The sequence below is a fragment of the Gouania willdenowi genome, unplaced genomic scaffold (assembly GCF_900634775.1).
Source record: "Gouania willdenowi unplaced genomic scaffold, fGouWil2.1 scaffold_423_arrow_ctg1, whole genome shotgun sequence".
NCBI lineage: Eukaryota > Metazoa > Chordata > Actinopteri > Blenniiformes > Gobiesocidae > Gouania > Gouania willdenowi.
Window position 1 is genome coordinate 1 of NW_021145184.1, and position 22367 is coordinate 22367.

A 22367-nucleotide genomic window follows, 5' to 3' on the forward strand; every position below is an offset into this window, starting at 1 on the left:
TCCCTGAATTGATTTTCAGATCATTTACATGTTTGTTTTATTTTTTTATTTCCGACAATTATTGGCTTTGGTGTCTCAACTGTTGGGGTGGGTCACAGAAGTCTGTCGTAGAGCCTTTCAGGCGTAACAGCATTGTACCATTTTTACATTACATTTTGAGTTAGTTTAGTTTAGTTTCAGTCCTTAGAATTATATTTAATGATAGATGACTAAAAAACGATTAAATATATAATGAGAAAAAGGGATAAATAGGTAAAAGGTCCTAAGTAGGCTATTTGCCTGTGGGTGAAAGTCCATTGCTTTTATTTTGAAGGGTATTACTACTAACTTTTTCTTAGAGTACAGTCTATTTAGGCATCACCACATGGCAACAATTTAGTACTTTTCTCCCGCTAACTAACATTGCTTTTCACTAATTAGTAAATAGGTTTTCAAATGAAAAGGTAATTTTGTAATGTATTTTTTACTCCACATTTTTCCCCTAGTTTTCAGCTTGCATATACAAATGGCAGCCAGAGACACACTATAGGGCCAAATACATTGACCACCTTATATTTTTCAGGGTTTAGGCTGGCCCCTTATCTTTGTTTAAACCTGCCTGTGATTTTATGATCACAGGTTCAAACAAAACATGTTATTTAAATGAATTTGAGAAGTAAAATATGACTCCATTTGTGTTGTGGCTTGCTATTAAGAAGTGATGGTGGGTCCTAAACAGTGAAACAAAGGCTGTGGTTACATCTGTATGTGCAGACTCCAGATCCAGAGTGCCTGTTTACTTTCCATGCCGGGTCAATCCACGGTCTGGATGTTTGTAAAACATCACACCTCATGGCCACGACAGCTCCTGACCGTGAGTACGCACACACACACACTTGACATTTAGAGAAATGCTTTCTTCCTTGGATTAGTATGGAATAGTCTCAGATTCTTATAATCTCCTTAACATAATCTCCTTTTTTGAAGTTTTACTATAATCCAGGTCTCGAAAAAGAATTATACTAAACCTGGCCAGAGGCCGGTTATACAGAATTATACAAAAATTGTAAAAACTGGTGTTTAATCAACGTGTCTGTGCTCCGACTATTGGTTTAGCATTATCGTTGCAGATATTGCTCAGACTTTCTCCTTCGATTTAATTTCGGGGGAAAATCCCGCTCTATCCCTGTCATTGCTTATGTGTCCTTGGGCAAGGCACTTTTCACACATGGCCTCGTATGAATGGGTAAGAATTGTGCATGAATAGGCGTGGTTTGCCCCAGGGCAGCTGTGGCTACAATGTAGCTTACCACCACCTTTATGACTGGTGTGAATTAATTATGGTTTCTGTAAAGCACTTTGAGTGTCATTAGAAGTGTTATATGAACACAAATACGTACAATTCTAAAGTCTTGAACTATTGTCTAGATGTCTTTACATATTTGCTGTTTTTTCTCTCTTTTTCCCTCAATTCCAAATTAAAGGTCAAACTCCTGTTCCACACAAACATATGTTAACTGATGAAATGTATAACTAAATGTTTAACCCCTTTCCGATCATTTCCACATTTACAATCACCTTTTGCATAATGTGCACAATCTTAATCAAAACATGATCGGACCAGTCCATGATTTCATTAGTCTAAAACTGTATTATGTTGTCTGGAACTAGACAAACAAAGAAGCATCCAGATTTTGAATAAAGTCTTAAAGCAGAACTAAGTAGCATGCAGTTAGCGCTGCCCCTAAAGGTTCCTTTTGGTTATGCCACTGTCGTAAAAACGCTGCACCCCCCGCCGCCTGCCCCACGCCACAGCTACATGCTTTTCTCTCCCAAGACGGTAGCAATCGATCACTGAAAAATCCTAATACAACAGTGACACTATGGGTGCTTTCACACATAGTCCCATGTGACCATGTCAACAGTATGAGGAAGAGAGACAAGTAAAATAAATGAATGGGAGTAACACGGAAGGGAGTGTGGCAATGTGTGTGGTGTGTTTGTTTGTGTGCTGACAAAGCGGCTCTGAAAATGGATGGATAGATGGATGAATATTTGTGTGTGTGCTGCCTGATGGAGGGCTGGCGTGCGAGTGTGTGTGCGTGCCTGTTGCCGCGACGACAGTGTGTGTGATTGCTCAGACAAAGATCTTCTCTGCCTTTTTTTGACAGCCTCCACCATGATTTAAGTTTGAGAAAAGTGAATTTGTAGACAACCGTGTGCAGCCACGGGACTGGTCATAATCTAGCATTAGTTTGTACTGGGCTGTCGTAAAGCAGTACGTCTTGCCACCGGGTCGGAGGCAGGGAAAGTTGCAAGTGTGGTTTTCTGGCCAGAGACAGCAGGGAGAGATGAAAGACCCCCCAATCACCCCATAAACACTTGTATTACCCTCACAGGAACTACGAGAAGGTTTTATTAAGGTGAAAAGGTTACTTGGTTCTGCTTTAAGAAGACACTAGATTAGTGATGATTAATATAATTAGATTATTTGAGTTCAGGTTTTATTGAAACCTCAGTAGGTGAAACCAGCCCTCAGTGTTTAGATTGAGTTTGATGATATTTTTAAGTCATTAGTATTAGATATTAGAAGTTATAGAAGTTGAGTTTTTTGCTTGTATAGGTTCAACACTATCCTGCTTCTCTTCTCAGGCTCAGTCAAAGTTTTTGACTTCTTGGCAAAAAAACAATTGACCACCAGTTGCTTCAACCAAAGTGGGACTACCATCAGCTGGGCTCCACCATGGGTATATTTGCTGACATCTAAATTTGCATTTTTAAACATTTCAGTTTTATTTATTCACCTTTCACAGTAAAACCAGCTTGACAACTTAGACATCATCAATACTTTTCTGGTTTCAACTGTTAGGTGAAAGCGAGCAGTGGTCTGCTTGGCTTTGAGGATGGAGTCGTTCGTTTATTGGAGCTATACAGACCTCAGAGTTTGTATGCGGTATCCAGAAGCAGCTGTGAAGAAGATGGCAAACTGCGCCTCAAACAGGCCTTTAAACCTCACAGTGAATCTGTAACTGCACTGGCTTATGAGCGTAATGGGGAGATCCTGGCTACAGGGGTAAGAAGAGGTTTAGTTGTGCAGTTTTATTGAATATTGCTGTAGATATGATACTGTATATGATATGATATAATGAAAAATAAGCAGGTGTTACATCATGAGTTTAAGTCCAACAATAAAACTGACAGTTCTCAGTTCTTCCCCACCCCGAACCATTTTCCTACGCTGACTCCCTCTTCCCTTTCTCCTCACTTAGGTGTAACACTGCCCTCTGTTTTTATATTCTCCCTTTAATGAAGTGTTTCTTATCCTTCCTTAGAGAGGGCTGGTAATGGTCACAATTATGCAATAAAATGAATTAATTCATTCATGACATCCTCCAGTTTGGGAACCACTGATGTAAACAATCCTACCTTTAGACATCTTACTACTCTGAAAGCATATCTAAAATAGATTAAAACATAACTTTGTGACATTGCTAAACATTAGAATACACGGCCCTTTGATTATATCACTACACTGCCTATCCTTGTGGATTTATCCCTTGTTCTCCAAGTCTGAAAACATGTACTATATTTAATTTATATAATCCGAGTCTCAAATAATGAACGTAGATGTCAGATTTTTGTTCCTCTGATTATGACTGTTATACAGGTGAACTGTCTTTAACAAGAACTTAAACCACTATGACACAACAATAACAAACTATATTGTAAACATTGTAACCTCTTTATTTTCCAGTGCAATTTCAGCAAGTGTAGCTTGGTGAGTTTAAATAGTCGAGTAATGAATAAATAAAACATTTGTAACCTTAAGTCTTTTTTTGTAACTACTCAGAGCGCAGACGGAACAGTGTTCTTCTTTTCTGTTGGGGAAAAGTACCTTCCTATCGGCTTTATCCATGTTCCCAGCCCAGTGCAGGCACTTGAGTGGTCTCCTGCATCCCATGTAAGTCTTATTCAACATCCTCACCATATAGTGCTGCAAAGATTGTGTCTGCTGAAAAAACAACTATTCAATCGATTTTATCTTCATTATCTTAACACAGAGCAATAACAGACTGCTCATTCTGTGTTGGAGTGGGCATGTGGTTGAAGTGAATTGTCCCAATCCCAAGGATCAGGAGCCACTTAAAACCTTCCTGCTGCCTGAGCTGCACAGGAGGCCATTCAGGTTCCAGAGTATCAAATCTAGAATCAAGGTCTGAAGCCCAAAGACATTGTTTAAAGGTTTTTAAAAATACCAAAAACTCCTTTGAATGAAGATGAGTTGTGTCATGTGCGTTGCTGCTTTTACAGAGACAGGAAGACATTTTAAGACTTCAAGCTTTAAAAGAGGAGAAGAAGAAAAAGGCAAAAAAGCTTTTAACCTTGCTTGATGCTAAACAAGAAGAAGACGGAGAAGAAGAGGAAGAAAAGGAGGAAGAGTTACCACCAATCTACATTCCAGATCCTCCAAGTCCTCTCTATTGTGGTTTCTATTCAGAGCCAGACCATTTCTGGCTTTCCATGGTACTCATAGACACATATTTTTATGGAATGACTCAAAGAATCAAATTTGATGAAAAATATTCAGGAATGTCTAACACCCTTCTCTATTGTGGTCTATATTCCATAGACCACTGTACTGTACATTTTTTGTTGCTACTAGCTAACTGTTTCTGTTTAAACACAACAAAGAATGGCAGATTTTTGAGTTAATTATTATAAATGATTATGGTTATAATATCATTTTTATGAGCCAATATAACCGATGAGTATTATTGAGGAGTTTTATTATGACACTGAATCTTTTTGTTCTTTTCTTTGTCGCACAGGGTGGCTTTGACTCAGGTTATTTGTATCATTGTAAGTTCTCAGAGAATCAAGACGAGGAACCAGAAAAGCAAAAGGATGAACCTTTTCACTTTCTACCAATCCACAATGCAGACAATGACCCAATTTGCTCAATCACCTTCAGGTAGACGGAGATCAAACTAACAAGTTGACTCTTTCATTTTAAATTCAGTTTGCAGAGCTGAAAGGCTGAAAATGATGTCCATGTTCAAATATCTGTCAATATGTTAGAGGATCTTGTTTAACTTCAGATGGATGACAAAACAAGATTTTATAGCTTATTGTATTAAATCGTTCAGAGTTTTTGGACACAAGTCCAGCCCTTTCCTGTATATTAACACTGGACTTTAATTTACTATTAGGAGCGGGATGATACACTGAGTTCAGGATACGATACAATGGATGATAATGGGCTCACTATAACGATGCAATACCATATTTTTTGAAAGGAAAAAAAGGCAATGAAAATGCAGTTGGACTAATAACTATAAAATAATAATGGATTTATATCACTTTAATTAACCCTGAAAATACTTACATACTCGGGGTATGAACTTTTTAACTCAATGAAGAATAAAAACTAATCATAACAATCTGGTGTATAGGAGATCGTGTGGATTTATTTTTTAATCTGACTCCCCCAAGAGATACCACTCAATGTAACACTTTGTGACGTTTTAATACCGTGTTATCTTGTCGCATGAAATATCGTCCCACTTTTATTTACACTCAACATCAGAATCATGTTAAGAGAAACTTCATAGACATTTTAACTGATTAGATGAGTATGTGTATCTTTTTAAAATCCCCTCTGACAGTTAAAACATCAGGCAGCTTTGTTAAAACCCTGATTTGACAGATGATTAATTGTGTGTGCGATTGAAGGTTGTTTACCAGTATACCTCAAAATTCCACTTTATACCTGACTTGTCCTTCCTGGTGTTTTACAGCTCCAGCAGAGAGCTGCTGCTCTGTGGCATGCATTCAGGTTCCATCAGAGTTTACCCTCTGCAACCAGGTGACCTCAGCCTCACCTCCATGCAATCTTACTGGGTTCTCAGCCTCCATGATAATCAGAATGGACAACTGCACCACATCCGCTGCAGCCATGACGACCTCTTTGTTTTAACTGCTGGAGATGACGGGAACATATTTTCCTTTACAAGGCGTCCACCAGAGGAGCTACAGAGCAGCCTGCAGAGAAAGGCTGCCATGATTCCTTCACCAAGTGTCAGTATACCTTTCAATTAGCATTCTGCATGGCAATGGTCATATTAATAAGCCTTATGTATTTTTGATGGATATGGTACTTGAAACACCTGCCACAGCATGTTTTTGTTAACAATACAAAGAAAAATGATGTTGGTAACAAGAATAACAATTGGAAGGACAACAAATGACGCACCGCAATGTTTACCTAGAACAAGTTTTTTTTCTACCCTTTCAGATGATGTGCACATGTGCATGCAGGCATACACATCATTTTTATGGATTATTTATATACAATATTTCTCCTCATTTTTATTGATCATATGCGTTCTAGTTGATTCAATAATGAATCAAATAAATTAAATGACCAAGTAGGTTTTTAGGTGCCGGCAGCCTAAGTTTGTGAAAACCTATTGTATCCTGCATGTTATTTTTCTTCCTTGAAGCAAATCATGCTTCCTGTGCTCGAACAATCACCAATGTTTTCCACAAAGGTCTAGTCCCATGTCAGATTGCCTCAGCTGCAACATCAGGCCAATAGTCCTAAAGGTGGTGCTACAGCAAGTCTCTAAAGGTAAAAATGTTGAAAATTCACAACAAATCAACAATATGTGCAACAAATTTGCGACTTTCACCAAAATGGCACTGAAGAAATGTTTTTACTTTTAAATCAATTGCAAATTATGAAGTCTAAACTTGCTACAGCTCATCTTCAGACTGATCCACACAGATTTTTGATACATTCAAAACTGAGCCTACGGTGCATCAAAATATCTGACTTTTTTTTTTTTTATCTCAACTATTTAGACTTTGTACATTGTCACCACAGAGAGTTTCTATAATTCACCTGTTAACATTTGCAAAGTCTTGATGTTCATGTAACCAACATAATTAAAATGTGTTGACACTTACATGATATTTAAATTAACAGGTGGGTCTAGAGAGCAAGTCACTGGTTCTGGACATTAAGGACCCAGCAGCCTACAGGTCAGTGTTTAGACTGTTCAGCTAAATGTTTTGCAGTGACATGCCGTGACCAGTAGGGTTGGGTAGGCAGGGGGTTGCAAATCGAGACCACCAAAGACAATTTCATATGTTTCTGCTGGCAAGTGTCAATTCAATTCAATTCAACTTTATTTGTATAAAGCCATTTCCAACAAAGTCATCTCAATGCGTTTATCAAAATATAAAATTTATAATAAGAAGGAAAAAAACCCAACAAGATCCACATGAAGAAGCATTTAGCCATCTAACAAATTCAACATCGTGAAACACCATTAAAGAAACATAAACAAATATTTAATATAGCCTCCATACTCTCCCAACAAGATAGATATCATGACACACATCTGCAGTGTTATAAAGGGGTATATGTGCGGGTGCAAAAAAAAAACTGTTTATTTAGCGTTTAACATTTCTTAGTGCAGTGGTGGTGATTTGTGTGTGTGTGCGCCTGCACTTGCACGTGTGCGTGTGTGTGTTAAGAAGAGACACTGTGCAGTATACACTTTTTTACTTGTCTGTCATTCATACAATGTTTTGTATTTCCTGTGAAATGGATTCAGTGCAGTCAATAAATTCTGAATTTCTTCAGTGACAGATATCATAATGTATGATATCGCTGTATCGTGATATAATTGTTACCGTGGGCAATGACAGTATCATATCGTGATGTACCAGCCCTAATATACATGGGTAGGCATCGCCTTGGTGGGCTGGTCCGGTCAGCTATGTTTTTTTTTTTTTTTTAGACAATATTGGTCTAAAATTGGCAGAAATGTGAGAACAATTTAAACTGGCGTGAATGTGGATAAATTGGCAAAAATAAGCATGAAATATGGTGAAAAGAGGTTAACAGTAACAATAATGGGTCAACATATGTGACATTAAGTGTAAAAGTGGTGGAAAGGGTTTATCAGTGCAGAAAAGGCATTTCAATGTGATGGGGAAGTGGCAGAAATGGGAGTAATGTTGCAAAAATGCATTAAAAGGAGCAAAAATGTGTCAAGAAAAAGTGATAAAAAAAGGTTAAAATATGGAAAGTTTGACGTAGCTGCAGAAAAATGGCCTCAAAATGTTTAAAAAAAATGACTTAACTTGTGCAGATATTTTAATGACTTACTTATGTTTGGCTTCCATTCAGCTACAATAACATGTACGTGCTGAATGATGTTAATCAAATGAGTCGTTAGCTGTTGATGAATAAAGCCGATGAGCTGTGGCAAACAAGACATCTCTGTAAGTGACAAAAGTATCTAAAACAGAGGTATAGCTGTGGCCTCACAGATCGATAAACCAATGATCAGCAAAAAAGATGGAAAAGGTTGAAACTGTTGCTCGAAACTTTGTTTTGACGTCCACTGTAAACATTTGGTTTATTGACATTGTTGGAAAAGTTTGGCCCATTGCATTGTGGGATGTGGTATCCCGGCATAGACGAATGCATAGAAGGGTTTTTACTTGATTTGAAGTATCACTTTTTGATTTATTTAGAATTTGATAGAAACTGCACTTTTTCTTTAATTTGTTGGGTTTTGTGTTGTAACTAGTAAAACTCCTATAGACTGTTTTAACAGTGTGACTATTCCTTATGTTCAGTGTCCCTGTTGTGATATTCTGTATTATCTCAACTAAAAATAGCTCCATACTTTTATTTGTTGGTTTTCAAGTTGATTTCCTCAGTTTGGCTCTTGTGTGTGTGTGGCCTGTTATTTGAAGGTGATAAATCACTCTGTTATACATTTTATTTAAGTAAGCAGAGGAGTAAAGAGTACTGATATATCCTACTCAAATAGAAGTACTGATCGAAATTGTACAAGTACATGTAAGTCATACATAATTAAAAAATCAAGTATAATTAAAAACAAGCTTAATTAAATTTTACAGTAAAGGTTACTTGTTACTTTCATCCCCACGTTTATTTTTGGTGATAAATCTTACCACGGTTCCCTTGCATACAGTAAACATCTCATGTATAAATTTAAAAAGGAAGAAACCTAATCTTGCACATTTGGAACTTAATTACTAAATACCTTCATCTAATGCTGTTTTGGCACAGTGCATTACGTTTAATCTGGTTGGTCGGCTATGATGTGATGCATTTGATTGTTGTCTGGTCATTTCATTTTTTGTAGTTTCACAATGTCTGTTAATCACTTAAAAAGTACATGTACCATAAAAGCAACTCAATTCCAGTAACGTGAGTATTTGTAAATCTGTTACTTTCACCTTTAGTGGTTAGTGATGGTGGACGTATTATTTGCTTAAATACTTAACTTAAAAAGGGGTAGTTAGACATGTGTAGAAACAGGTGGTGTGTGTCTGTGAGTTCACGTTTGTATTTTTAAATAAAAAACTTAAATATTTAATTTGACATTTTATTTACAAAACGTGTGATTTACAATAGAAGAGAGAGAAAGTCCAGTAGGTGCTGTTGGTGCCGCTGATGGTGATTAATGTAGGGTTGTTGAGTGGTGTCCATGTTTTCTGATTCCTGTCTGATGGATGCTGGGGTGATTATTTCTTTTTCTCCTCACGAACTTTGGGCGACACTCGTTTTTTCTTGTGTCTCTAAAATCAAACATAAAACTTTTCGTCAGCTGATAAAACACTTTCACCGTCATCTTTAAGGTTGCTGTGTCAACATGTATGTGGACTTACATAGTTGATTTTATTACTCCAGTCGGGGTTCGCAAATAAGTGCAGGAGAGAATCCACTCTGGCCTCTTCAACATATACTTCTCTTTGTTCTGGTGACAACAATTTCCACTGTAGAAAAGCATCAGTCACACACACTTAGGACCAGAGTTTAAAGATCACAGATGATTCCTGGAAGAACAAATTAACTTACCCGTTGACCGAGGTGTTTATTCACCACAGCACTCGTCCTCGTGCCCAACTCCGCCTCCGCAGATGCCCTGTTCTTTTTTAGGAAGTGCATGAAAGCGTTGAGGGGCTTTTTAACATACGGCTTTTCTGTCACCTTTTCCTTCCTTCTGAGAGAACAAATCACAAATACACAGTGTAAAAGCATGGTCACGAGTCAGTCACAAGACATACTTATTGTGCATCCTGCATGTGGACGACATTAGGAACAGGGGGGACATTTATGGTCCCTGGATTTTGTGCTTACCGGTACTCAGCTTCAGGCAAGGCGTCCATAATTTGGGTGAAGTGTGTCTGGCCCTGAAGTTTTTTGGTAGCATAAGCGTGATCATGAAGGACTGTGGCAAGATGATTCTGTTGGACCACGTAATGGCCACAAATTACGGCTGTTTGGTCCTGAAAGTGTTGGGCACAGTCACATTATTAAGTAGATAATTCTACAGAAGAACAGAAAGGGTCAAGATTTTTACCTCCTCAATACACTCCTGCCGTTCTTGCTCTTCAAAAAAATCAAAATCAAAAATGTCCTCCAGGATCTGAGGGAGGAAAGAGGATCAGTGAGCAGATCAGTGACATCATGTATTAGTAACAGGGTAATGTAAGCATTAGATCAGTGATATTTACAAGCATTTTACATGAATCATGCAGAGAACCACAATATTGGCATCAATCATCCAAAGTTAGAGAAAGAACTATTGAACCAAAGCCTCATCTTTAAAGAGTACCTCACCCCAAAAGCACTTTTTCTGCTGAATACATATGTATTTTGGTACTAAGTAGTGTTGTTGATTGATCCTGGTACAACTCTCAACATTTTTGTCAAAGTATTTCAATTTGTCGTATTTTGTTGTAAAATGTCGGAGTGACTGCCCTCAATGTGTTAAAAACCCACTATTACAATTGATTTTTACTATTGGCAGAGAACAAGATCATGTGATGTTTTGGCACCATCTTGCATCACAAACAAGCACTGTTAGTAACTCAGACGCAGTGTTTACATGATAGATGCTCCGTCGGTTGCGTGTCGGGATGAAACAGCGACCGACCAAACTGTCCTTGGAACTTCTGTTTTTCAACAAATCTATTTGTTTTTTGTTTGTTTTTTTCATTTTTGATATTTTATTGTGAGTATTAGTTATTGTGAGCCCTTTATCATATTTCATTTCATATTGTGAGTTCACCATTTTCTTATACCTTTAACTTCTACCAATATAAATTCACTGATAAAACAATGACACAGGAATATAGAGCATAATTTGTGTATCGTGATGTCTTACGTCATTAGAAACTGGCTTTTGAACATCAGGAGAAGATTGACTTGGGGGGTTGTTAACCACATCTGAACCCTCAGAATGGAGACGATTCCAGTCCTCTTTATTCCACTTCATCTTGATATTTGGGCTGATGTGAAACAAAGCAAAGGAAATAAATCAGCTGCTGAGGCTCATGCACAGCAACAACACCTTGCAGAGACCTTCAACTAAACTTAAACTAAACTATTCAATGTATCTGTTCCATTATGTCTAACAGTGACATGCTGCCTCTAACTCTGCAGTGTGTTCTTATTTGGCTCATATTTAGTTTCTTTACAGTAAACATGATACAAACAGAAACATTGACACACACTAACTGGGATCTATTGCAGTGTAATAATTCACACACTAACCAAGGTTCAATAATAAAATGGTTGACTGCTAAACAGCTGCTCATGAAAGACATCTCAATGATATCAATAATGGTTACATTGCATTTCTCTGTATTGATCATTTCTAAGATGTTTATGTAGAAACTATTAGAAGCAGGCCACTGTCACATTAAGTTTGGAAGCATAATCTCACATTAAATTCTCTTACTTTGAGTTGTTTGAAAAAGTCGTCTGAAAGCTGTTTTGCAAACTTTTGGTGCAGATAAAACACAAAGTTTTCTCAAAATCAAATAGCAATGGAGACTATTAAGGGAGATTCATTTCTGTTGAAATAACTGAAGAATGAAGGTTTTCTATGCTGGAGATGAAAGTCAGCTGCACTTCAAAGGCAAGTTGGTTTGTTTGTGCAGGTTGCTATGGAGCACAGAAAAATGGAACACTTGGTTTCTATAACGATCTGTTACAAGTGACTCAATAGTCTCAGGTCATCTACGTACAGTGCCTACCCTAAAATATATCAAATATAATTAAAAAAAGGGTTTATCAGTGCAGAAAAGGCATTTCAATGTGATGGGGAAGTGGCAGAAATGGGAGTAATTTCGCAAAAATGCATTAAAAGGAGCAAAAATATGTCAAGAAAAAGTGATAAAAGGTTAAAATATGGAAAGTTTGACGTAGCTGCAGAAAAAGGGTAAAAATAAGCCAAAATGGCCTCAAATTGTTTAAAAAAAAATGACTTAACTTGTGCAGATATTTTAATCATCCTCGGCACATTTTAATGACTTACTTATGTTTGGCTTCCATTCAGCTACAATAACATGTACGTGCTGAATGATGTTAATCAAATGAGTCGTTAGCTGTTGATGAATAAAGCCGATGAGCTGTGGCAAACAAGACATCTCTGTAAGTGACAAAAGTATCTAAAACAGAGGTATAGCTGTGGCCTCACAGATCAATAAACCAATGATCAGCAAAAAAAGATGGAAAAGGTTGAAACTGTTGCTCGAAACTTTGTTTTGATGTCCACTGTAAACATTTGGTTTATTGACATTGTTGGAAAAGTTTGGCGCATTGCATTGTGGGATGTGGTATCCCGGCATAGACGAATGCATAGAAGGGTTTTTACTTGAAGTATCACTTTTTGATTTATTTAGAATTTGATAGAAACTGCACTTTTTCTTTAATTTGTTGGGTTTTGTGTTGTAACTAGTAAAACTCCTGTAGACTGTTTTAACAGTGTGAATATTCCTTATGTTCAGTGTCCCTGTTGTGATATTCTGTATTATCTCAACTAAAAATAGCTCCATACTTTTATTTGTTGGTTTTCAAGTTGATTTCCTCAGTTTGGCTCTTGTGTGTGTGTGTGGCCTGTTATTTGAAGGTGATAAATCACTCTGTTATACATTTTATTTAAGTAAGCAGAGGAGTAAAGAGTACTGATATATCCTACTCAAATAGAAGTACTGATCGAAATTGTACAAGTACAAGTACATGTAAGTCATACATAATTAAAAAATCAAGTATAATTAAAAATAAGCTTAATTAAATATTACAGTAAAGGTTACTTGTTACTTTCATCCCCACGTTTATTTTTGGTGATAAATCTTACCACGGTTCCCTTGCATACAGTAAACATCTCATGTATAAATTTAAAAAGGAAGAAACCTAATCTTGCACATTTGGAACTTAATTACTAAATACCTTCATCTAATGCTGTTTTGGCACAGTGCATTACGTTTAATCTGGTTGGTCGGCTATGATGTGATGCATTTGATTGTTGTCTGGTCATTTCATTTTTTGTAGTTTCACAATGTCTGTTAATCATTTAAAAAGTACATGTACCATAAAAGCAACTCAATTCCAGTAACGTGAGTATTTGTAAATCTGTTACTTTCACCTTTAGTGGTTAGTGATGGTGGACGTATTATTTGCTTAAATACTTAACTTAAAAAGGGGTAGTTAGACATGTGTAGAAACAGGTGGTGTGTGTCTGTGAGTTCACGTTTGTATTTTTAAATAAAAAACTTAAATATTTAATTTGACATTTTATTTACAAAACGTGTGATTTACAATAGAAGAGAGAGAAAGTCCAGTAGGTGCTGTTGGTGCCGCTGATGGTGATTAATGTAGGGTTGTTGAGTGGTGTCCATGTTTTCTGATTCCTGTCTGATGGATGCTGGGGTGATTATTTCTTTTTCTCCTCACGAACTTTGGGCGACACTCGTTTTTTTCTTGTGTCTCTAAAATCAAACATAAAACTTTTCGTCAGCTGATAAAACACTTTCACCGTCATCTTTAAGGTTGCTGTGTCAACATGTATGTGGACTTACATAGTTGATTTTATTACTCCAGTTGGGGTTCGCAAATAAGTGCAGGAGAGAATCCACTCTGGCCTCTTCAACATATACTTCTCTTTGTTCTGGTGACAACAATTTCCACTGTAGAAAAGCATCAGTCACACACACTTAGGACCAGAGTTTAAAGATCACAGATGATTCCTGGAAGAACAAATTAACTTACCCGTTGACCGAGGTGTTTATTCACCACAGCACTCGTCCTCGTGCCCAACTCCGCCTCCGCAGATGCCCTGTTCTTTTTTAGGAAGTGCATGAAAGTGTTGAGAGGCTTTTTAACATACGGCTTGTCTGTCACCTTTTCCTTCCTTCTGAGAGAACAAATCACAAATACACAGTGTAAAAGCATGGTCACGAGTCAGTCACAAGACATACATATTGTGCATCCTGCATGTGGACGACATTAGGAACAGGGGGGACATTTATGGTCCCTGGATTTTGTGGTTACCGGTTCTCAGCTTCAGGCAAGGCGTCCATAATTTGGGTGAAGAATGTAATGAAAGCCCTGCTTCGGACAACAAATGTAATAAAGTGCAGAGAACAGGAGCTCATCACAGATCACACACTGGATTTATTTTATATAAACAATGGTTAACTTTGTATATATTGTATATAGCATTGAGTATGACTTCCTATTATTAATACTATTATTGTTTTTATAACAATCAACTCTATGCTTTATGTTGAGTTTTCATTTATTTTTATTATATATATATTATTTAGAACAGCCCACGCAGTTCTAACTGAGCAGTTTACAGCTGGTTTAATAAAAGGTAAAGAGCTCAATGTGTCACTGTTACCTGTGATGTTTTTGATTTGTTTTTAAAACAGCAATTCGTCAAAAATATTTTGTCAAACGTGGGACTCGAACCCACGTTATGTAGAAAAGTTCCGGAAATGTATCAATAGTCCTGGGGGCTATGGCTACGTTAACGTACCTTTAGACACTTTCAACAAAGAAATGCTGTGAAAACAGTGTATCTAGATGCATCGATAGTCTATATAATCGTAATTGAATCGTGAGGTACCTAAAGATTCCCAGCCCTATTGATTTCTGTTGAAATACAGTAAAAAGGTTAAAAAAAAAAAAAACTAAAAAAAACTTGGGGATCATAGGTTGATAATTTTAATGTCAAGTTTGTTTTTGAGTGTTTATTACACATCCAGGTTCATAATTGCAGAGATTTCACAAGTTTTTGTTTGGTTTTTTTGGCGAACCATTTTGTATTTAATCACCTAAAATGATGATGTTTGGTTTAGTTTATGAAAAATCAAACTAGTGTTTAAAATTCGTCAAGACAGTTTAGCATAAAAGCTGTGTATTATTCACTCAAACAGCCAAACTTAGGTCACAAAACAAAGTATCGGTCAAAAATACAAAACGAAAATATTCTTTGTAACACTTTCGCTCGAAAATGTACATTAGCAATGTTTTTACAATTACTGCATCCTAATAGAGAGAGTCAGTTTGTAATAATGCTGGCCTAAATCCTAAAAGTCTGGTGTTTTTGACTATGACACTTTCGGTTTACCGCAAATGACGTCACTGGCATCGCCCTGAGCGTGTGGTGTCTCAACATGACCTCCGCCACGGAGCTCAGTCCACTCGCAGTTAGTCACAGAGAAATGTGGAAATGTCTGAATAACAGATTACACTTACTGGTTATAGAGGGGAAATAAATAACGCAAAAAACCAGCACAGCAACACTGGACAGGCCTGACGCCATGGCGCCTCCCTGCGTCCTGGAATCAGAAGGAGAAAAAATCGGTGGATCCTCCGGCGGTGAGGAGGAAGTAGGGCTGAGTTACATTAAAGACACAACTGTTCCACCAGAGTTGCGACAAGGGAAGTCCAAAATGCTCGACCGTCACGTGATTCACGGAAGACAGAATTTGTTCCCGGAAATTAGTGGCGGGCCATTCGAATCCATTGATTCCTCGTGACATAACTGGGATTTTCGGTCATTTGTCATCAATAACTGCATTGATTGACAATATTTATACAGTACACCGCCATATGTATGTGTATATACAATATATGTTTGTTGTTTTTTTTTCCTAACGTAAATTTGTATTAATGAAAATTGTGTAAACAGCTTACCTGCTTTTTTGACATAGTTAAGGACAACATTAATTCGGTTTAAAAAATGTGTTAATATGTATTGTGTACAGGATGTATACAACGTTTTTATTATGTTCATACATATATAAAAATAGACATTAGATTGTTTCTTACTATTCACTTATGTACCAAGATAAATTCATTAAATAAATGTCTAACAAAGTCAGAAACATTCATAACTTGTCATGCAGTTTGCTGTGCTGTATGGGGATGCTCCACTCGTTCTGAAAAAGAAGAGGAAAATGTATGGCTTCAGGCTGTCTCTCTCTCTCTCTCTCTCTCTCTCATGTACACATGAAAAGATTAAATGTTATAAAATAGCTACATTTGTGCACTACTATAAAATTTTAATAAAATAATAAAATAGGCTTTCACTATATACAGTATATATATATATATATTGTTACGGCAGAATTTACGGTTGACCTCATTTAGTGACATGATTCATTGCTCTGGTTGAATGATGGAATCCAGGAGAAGCATTGATGATTTTATATAAAAAAGTTTATTCTATTGCTAAGTAAAAAGGTACAAGATGGAACAAAGTGAAACAAAATTAGCGGACGTCCGAAGGAAGTGCCGCGCCCCCGCTCCAACAGTTTCAAAGCTTAAGCTTTTTATACAGATAAGAAAAGGTCCCAACAGTGAGAGACAAAAGGGAGGGAGTCAGATGCCCATAGTGGAAATGTTGGAGGATGATGAAGATGTTATGAGAAGGTTTGGCTCCAGTCTTTATCAGTGTATGTCTGCATGTGAGCAGAGATTCTGGCCTTGGCAGAGACTGTGCTGCACTGAGTACGCTCTGTACTGTTTAATCATGATTCAGCTGTTCAAAAGTGTAATGAGTAATGGAGTCGTCATGTATTAAAACATGACAAATTGTACACATGAACATACATTTGACGATATGATGATGAATATAATAATTGACCATAACATTCCCCACTTTTGGTCGCATCAACGACCAAATCAAGAAACAAAATTATTATATTCCACCTTTGCTGTCTGTCAGGGTTAACCATTAGCATCGTTATTGTCATACATTGGATATATTCTTCAAGAAAAATGTGGAAATAAACCTTAAAAAAAAACTTCATCATTATTATCAATGGCATGAATCATCAAAAATCATCCTTTATTACATCTAGATAAGCAAAAATCATCATTTGCATCAAGGGCATCACTCGTCTTCATCGGCTGAGTTCAGTGGTAACTGGGGTCACCAATAGCCATGGTTAGAATCACTGCACTTGATTGGTGGCATCATGAGTGAAGAACCTTGAGTATTTTCCTCAATCGTAGCAGAAGGGTTTATGACTGTATTCCTGCAGCTAGGTGTGAGGTTGTCCTCCCTCAACCTAGCTATGAGCATTTGGTGTGGCTTATAAACAAAGCTAGGCCCTTGTTCTAGAGCGTTTTCTTGTGTGTGTCTCAGTGGCCTTGTCGGTTCCCCCTTCATTGTTCGGTCAGCCTCCGTCTCAGCATCAGCTGGTGTCGGCAATCATCTTGGATCCATGTTGCCCGCTCTGCGACCTTCACTGCCGTGTGGGTCGTTCATTTCGGTCGGCGTTGTAGATGATTGGTTGTTGTCTGAGGAAGGGTAGTCTCCACACACCTGGCAACCTCTCTTGGTATCGGCTAGTACCTGAACAGAAGAGGGGGAAAAACACCAAAACAGAACTCTTGGGATTGGCTGGTACCTGAACACATGCGCGATCCCACTACTGAGGCTTTAGCTGGTACCTGGTACCTGGACAGAAAAAAAAAGGGGTGGGGGGGAAAAACACTCACCCAAAATAAAATAAAATAAAATAAAACGAAATGAAATGAAATGAAATGAAATGAAATAGAATAGAATAAAAGTTTAGGGGTGTTAGGTTTAGTTAACTAACTAAATGAATAGTTAGTATGGCCAGGAAGGCAGAGACAGGTCAGAGGTCAGGATCTGAGAGCTTTTCAGATCCTAAAAGGTGCTGCTGCACAATCACACAATGGTTAGGTGTGGGTTAGTGAGCTTTTCGCCATGCTAGCTCTGTAGCCCATTCGCACGCGAGTGGGAAAATATGAGGCTTGAAAGAAAAGCAGGAAGTATTAATTCAATTTTCTTTTCCTGGAGTAAGAAGAAGCACAGCTGGAGTTGCAGTGATTATCTGTGGTACATCTACTTACCTGGTGAGAAGCAATTTGAGAACCACTGTTTACAAGGACATGCAAGTTGGACGGAGAAGGACATGCAAGTCAGACGGAGAAGTGTGGAGTGTGATTACATGTCTTCTCAAGATGAATACATACAATTGAGAGACATGGAGATGTGAGAAAGCTAACTGAGTTTAACCAAATAAATAAATAATGTTATTTATTTATTTTAATTGTTTGTTTATTTTCTTTGCTATCTCTTATTTGTGAAGGAGAAATCTTATTCTATCCTTTATTTATTCTGAATAATGTTAACACTCCACACCTAATTACATAGCCTAATTCTTTTATAGAGCTGAATTTTTCAGTTCATTTATTTCATTCATTTCCCTCATAATTATTATTTGAGATGTAATTTACTTAATTTTGAAGGTCAATTGGTGGCAAAAGTGTCAACTATTCTGTGTCTGAACCAGAGTTTAGCAAGATTATTGGCCCTTTAAGGTTAGACAGAATTAAAGTTAAGTTGAGTCGAACAATCATATTGTCTTTTGCTCTCTGTATTTATCCCATTCGTAGGGGTGACGAGCCCCAGCACGGTTTGGAGAGCTTCCTTAAATGCTTGGAAGTTACTCAACTTTAAACTATCTCTTATTTCAATCAATTATCAAGAATTTCAGGAGGACCCTTTTTTAAATCTCAGGCGACCCAGATTGGGCCACCAACCCAATGTTGAGAACACTTAATTTTTCCCTTAAAAGTGTCTAAACCCAGTGAAGGTGTTTTATGGTCTTGCACGCTAAGTGCTGGTGGAACAAGAAGAAAATAGTTGGAGGGTTTGATGTATATTTTCCTATGATAAAATATAAATAAAAAAACCAGAGGGACGTTGGCCCGCTCCCTTCCCTTTTTTACATAAGAATACATTTGGATTCTTAAAACCATATGATAAATATCATTGGAAAATCACTTATCTGATCATTTTGGATGTGTCTCCGTTTTCCTCTCTCTTGTGTCCGCCTGCCTTTGTGCCCTCCAACCTCCTCGACCTCCTCCTCCTCAGCCATAAAGGTCAAAGCCAGGGTCAACTGTACGCTCCTTTTGGAAATTTGAAGATCTGTCCCCACTTTCGCAGTGGGATTGGAAGTCTCTGTAGTCTCTGGAATAGATATTATGTTAGAACATGCACAATATGTCATAATGTCACGTGTCTATTTCAATCTATTTCCCCTTTGTTTCCCAGTTACAGTTATGGACAATACTTCCCTTTAATTCTCATCCTTCATCATAAGAAGCAGTGACCAGGCATGGCGGCGAAGAGGAAGGATCGGAGTCGAGAAGGCGGTGGCATTCTGTTAGGAAACACTCAGAAACAGAAAGAGAGGAAACCATTAAGACTTAACTGGATAATTTAAAATATCTCTTTTCTTTAGTTGGATCTGATTCGTCTCCTTACAGCGACCTGTATTTTGGAAAAAGCTACATAATAACAACAACTAAGACGAAGACGTAGACAAGTGCACACCACAACGAGTATACACATATAACAACAAAAAACATGGACACTGAACATGTAAGGTCAGTCAAGGTCAAAGCCAGTCATTCCACTGAAAGTGGTATCATATATAAAAAATGTCGTTTGGTGTTTTTAAACACCCAGAAAAAACCCTTTAAAACCTGGTAAACTTTTTAGAAGGCCCAAGGCCTAAAACCATAGTTCTTTTAACAAGCAGCAGTGTTTTCTGAACACCCCACTATGTAATTGGCAAAAACAGGGAGAAGATCTAGTGCATCAAAACCCAGGAGGAAAGGAAGGTGAAACAGAGGAACATGTGTAGTCAAACAGCCATTCATCGGTCAATCACTCAATGACACGTCCACGGCACATTCGCACTCACAACGCGGTTCTCTCAGGCATACGTAACGTGTCATCATTCAGTCACTCATGCACCGCACACGTTCATGCCTCAATTTTCACGTCCATGCATTCACAAGGTTTTGCTGCAGTGTCTAAGTGGAATATAGGTCTCATCTAACCCACCAATGGCGATAGCCAGTCCACCTCGTCTCTCGGGGTCAATGAGCTCTTATTGCCCCCCCCATGCTTGGCAACCTTTTAGTGTTAATTAATTGCTTTTCACTGGTATCATCTGATTACTAAGAGGTACGCTCCTTTTTACTTCCGCCTTTGCGGAGTCTACACTTAGATTATTGCCCGTGTGGTACCGACAGTCTGCTCATCTGCTGATCAGGCAGGAATCGCACGGCCGTGTCTAACTCAACAAACTCAACAACTCTCGACCTCCGGCTTTGTAAAAGATAAAGCTGGGGAGAACTCTCAACCTCCGGCTAAAGCTCAACAACTAAAGCTGGGGAGAACTATGGGGGGGGATCTCTCAACCTCCGGCTAAAGCTCAACAACGACCTCCGGCTAAAGCTGGGGAGAACTATGGACACAACAACAACTCTCGACCTCCGGCTACAGCTGGGGAGAACTATGAACACCCTCTCAACCTCCGGCTACCGCTGGGGAGAACTATGAACACACTCTCAACCTCCGGCTATCACTGGGGAGAACTATAAACACCAACGCAGACTGTCAGGACTTTATTGGGCACCTCTAAGATTGAACGGAGCACGCAACCTCTAATAACCCTCACTCTAAGGGAATGTAGAAATTTGTTCAGAACGGTATTTGGTTACCAAGCATGTATCAAATCAGGTGGACCGCTATCCCCCAAAGAGCGCTTTCCCTAGCAAGGTTTATCCTTTTTCTGCACATTAAACCAGGACTTCTTGTTTGAAAAGTAATTGCCTATGTACTCATAGCAACTATTGGGACATTTTTTTTTTTTTTTTTTTTTTTTCTTTTCTCAGGAAAAATTTGGTACCCCCCCCTGCTGTCGAGTGGCTTTGGGCCGGCCAGACAGTCCGACGCGGTTAAGGGGGAGGCGCGCAAAATGAAAACAATGAATGTTGAACTAGGCTGTCTGTCGCAAGCAGCTTCAAAAAGGGTAAGGTACAGATTGTTTACGAGGGTATCGGTCAAAAAAATGTCAAATTTTAAACTTGTTGAGGCTGCAGTCCTCAATCTCTGTCTCAATTTTCCTGAAATTGAGTAAAAACAAAAGAGAAAAAGAAGAATCGTTCAGAAATAACAAAGGAGAAAAACGTGTGAGCTCAAAAAAATCATGGCCAATAAAAATTAAAACTTCAGCTCCAAAAGCTGAGGCAACAGAGGGCTCTTTCTTCAGCGGATGTAACCATATCTTGCATTGTGGGGGGCCTCCCCTCAATCAAGAGAATAAATGAAAGAAAAGCAAACAAAAACAACCTTATCAGTAACACTATTTTCTTCCCCTTTGTTTGTTGTTTTCTCATAAAGGCCAAAGCAGTGTAAATAAATGAGCAACATAATGAATAAAAGCAAAGATAAATGATGGGCACACTTGATCTCATGTGGCAAACAGAAGGGTTCTGTGTGAAGTTCTGGTGGTCCTGTGTTTCTCATAGTTATGAATGTGGGTGTGTGACTGTATGTCTGGTCTGTCTGCGTGTGAGAGAATAAATGAAAACAAAATAATCTAGTGAACAGTCAGAAGATAGAGGGGTTAGTATTGTGCGAAGGAGAAGCTTGTTGGCTATTTGCTAGTTGTCCCCCTCCATGCCAAAGTTCAAGGCTAAAGTGATTTAGCACTACCACCAAAGGCTGTGGTGGACTTCTTGTTGCTTGGTATCCTTGTGGCTTTTGAAACAGTGTCTTTTTTTGGTGAAGATATTCCATCAGACGTGTGACCAGTCTGCAGTTGCTGCCCATCATTCAGGCAGTAGTCGTGGCGTTTAACTCGCAACTCATTGGTGGGGGAGTGTCCACTCCGACGCCCACAGGTTCTCAGTCTTTGATGATGGGGCATTGGCATGCGGCCCATTCATAGACGATGAAGAGTTGACTTGGGACTGAGCGAGTTATTTCAGCATTGCTTTGCTGAATGGGAGTTGAGTCCTTGAGTCCTGAAAGGTCACACACCTTTGATTGTCCATTTCCTTCTGATGCTTGGTCCTTTGAATGATGTTGACATTCCATTAGCGTAAGAGTTGAAGGTGATTTCATTCTTTCATTGAAGATGTCGTTTCTTCAGGGGACAACCACAAAGCCAACAGAAACTAACAATTTAAATAATAAAAAATG

At 38.2% G+C, this 22367-nt stretch overlaps 2 protein-coding genes across 6 annotated transcripts in view; one reads left to right on the plus strand and one right to left on the minus strand.

Annotated features, from left to right (window-relative positions):
* The first annotated feature begins 708 nt into the window (after window positions 1-708).
* Window positions 709-22367, plus strand: part of LOC114460315 (cilia- and flagella-associated protein 44-like) — a 38549-nt gene continuing 16890 nt past the window's right edge. The window contains exons 1-10 of one of the 5 annotated variants that reach the window (XM_028442244.1): window positions 709-853; window positions 2632-2726; window positions 2849-3052; window positions 3734-3757; window positions 3830-3940; window positions 4041-4193; window positions 4291-4503; window positions 4809-4951; window positions 5778-6057; window positions 6968-7023. In XM_028442244.1, the coding sequence (XP_028298045.1) occupies window positions 832-853; window positions 2632-2726; window positions 2849-3052; window positions 3734-3757; window positions 3830-3940; window positions 4041-4193; window positions 4291-4503; window positions 4809-4951; window positions 5778-6057; window positions 6968-7023 (1301 nt within the window). In that variant the 5' untranslated portion in view covers window positions 709-831. Of the gene's footprint in view, window positions 858-2631; window positions 2727-2848; window positions 3053-3733; window positions 3758-3829; window positions 3941-4040; window positions 4194-4290; window positions 4504-4808; window positions 4952-5777; window positions 6058-6967; window positions 7024-22367 lie in introns of all 5 variants that reach the window. The other 4 variants (XM_028442247.1, XM_028442245.1, XM_028442243.1 and 1 more) reach the window with 4 other exon arrangements.
* LOC114460318 (lymphoid enhancer-binding factor 1-like) lies at window positions 9466-11899 on the minus strand. The gene is made up of 7 exons (XM_028442249.1): window positions 11775-11899; window positions 11199-11322; window positions 10392-10457; window positions 10169-10317; window positions 9887-10031; window positions 9697-9804; window positions 9466-9606 (listed from the first exon to the last, which is right to left on the minus strand). Exons 2-7 carry the CDS (start codon window positions 11307-11309, stop codon window positions 9553-9555), a joined length of 633 nt encoding a protein of 210 aa, XP_028298050.1. The 5' UTR covers window positions 11310-11322; window positions 11775-11899; the 3' UTR covers window positions 9466-9552.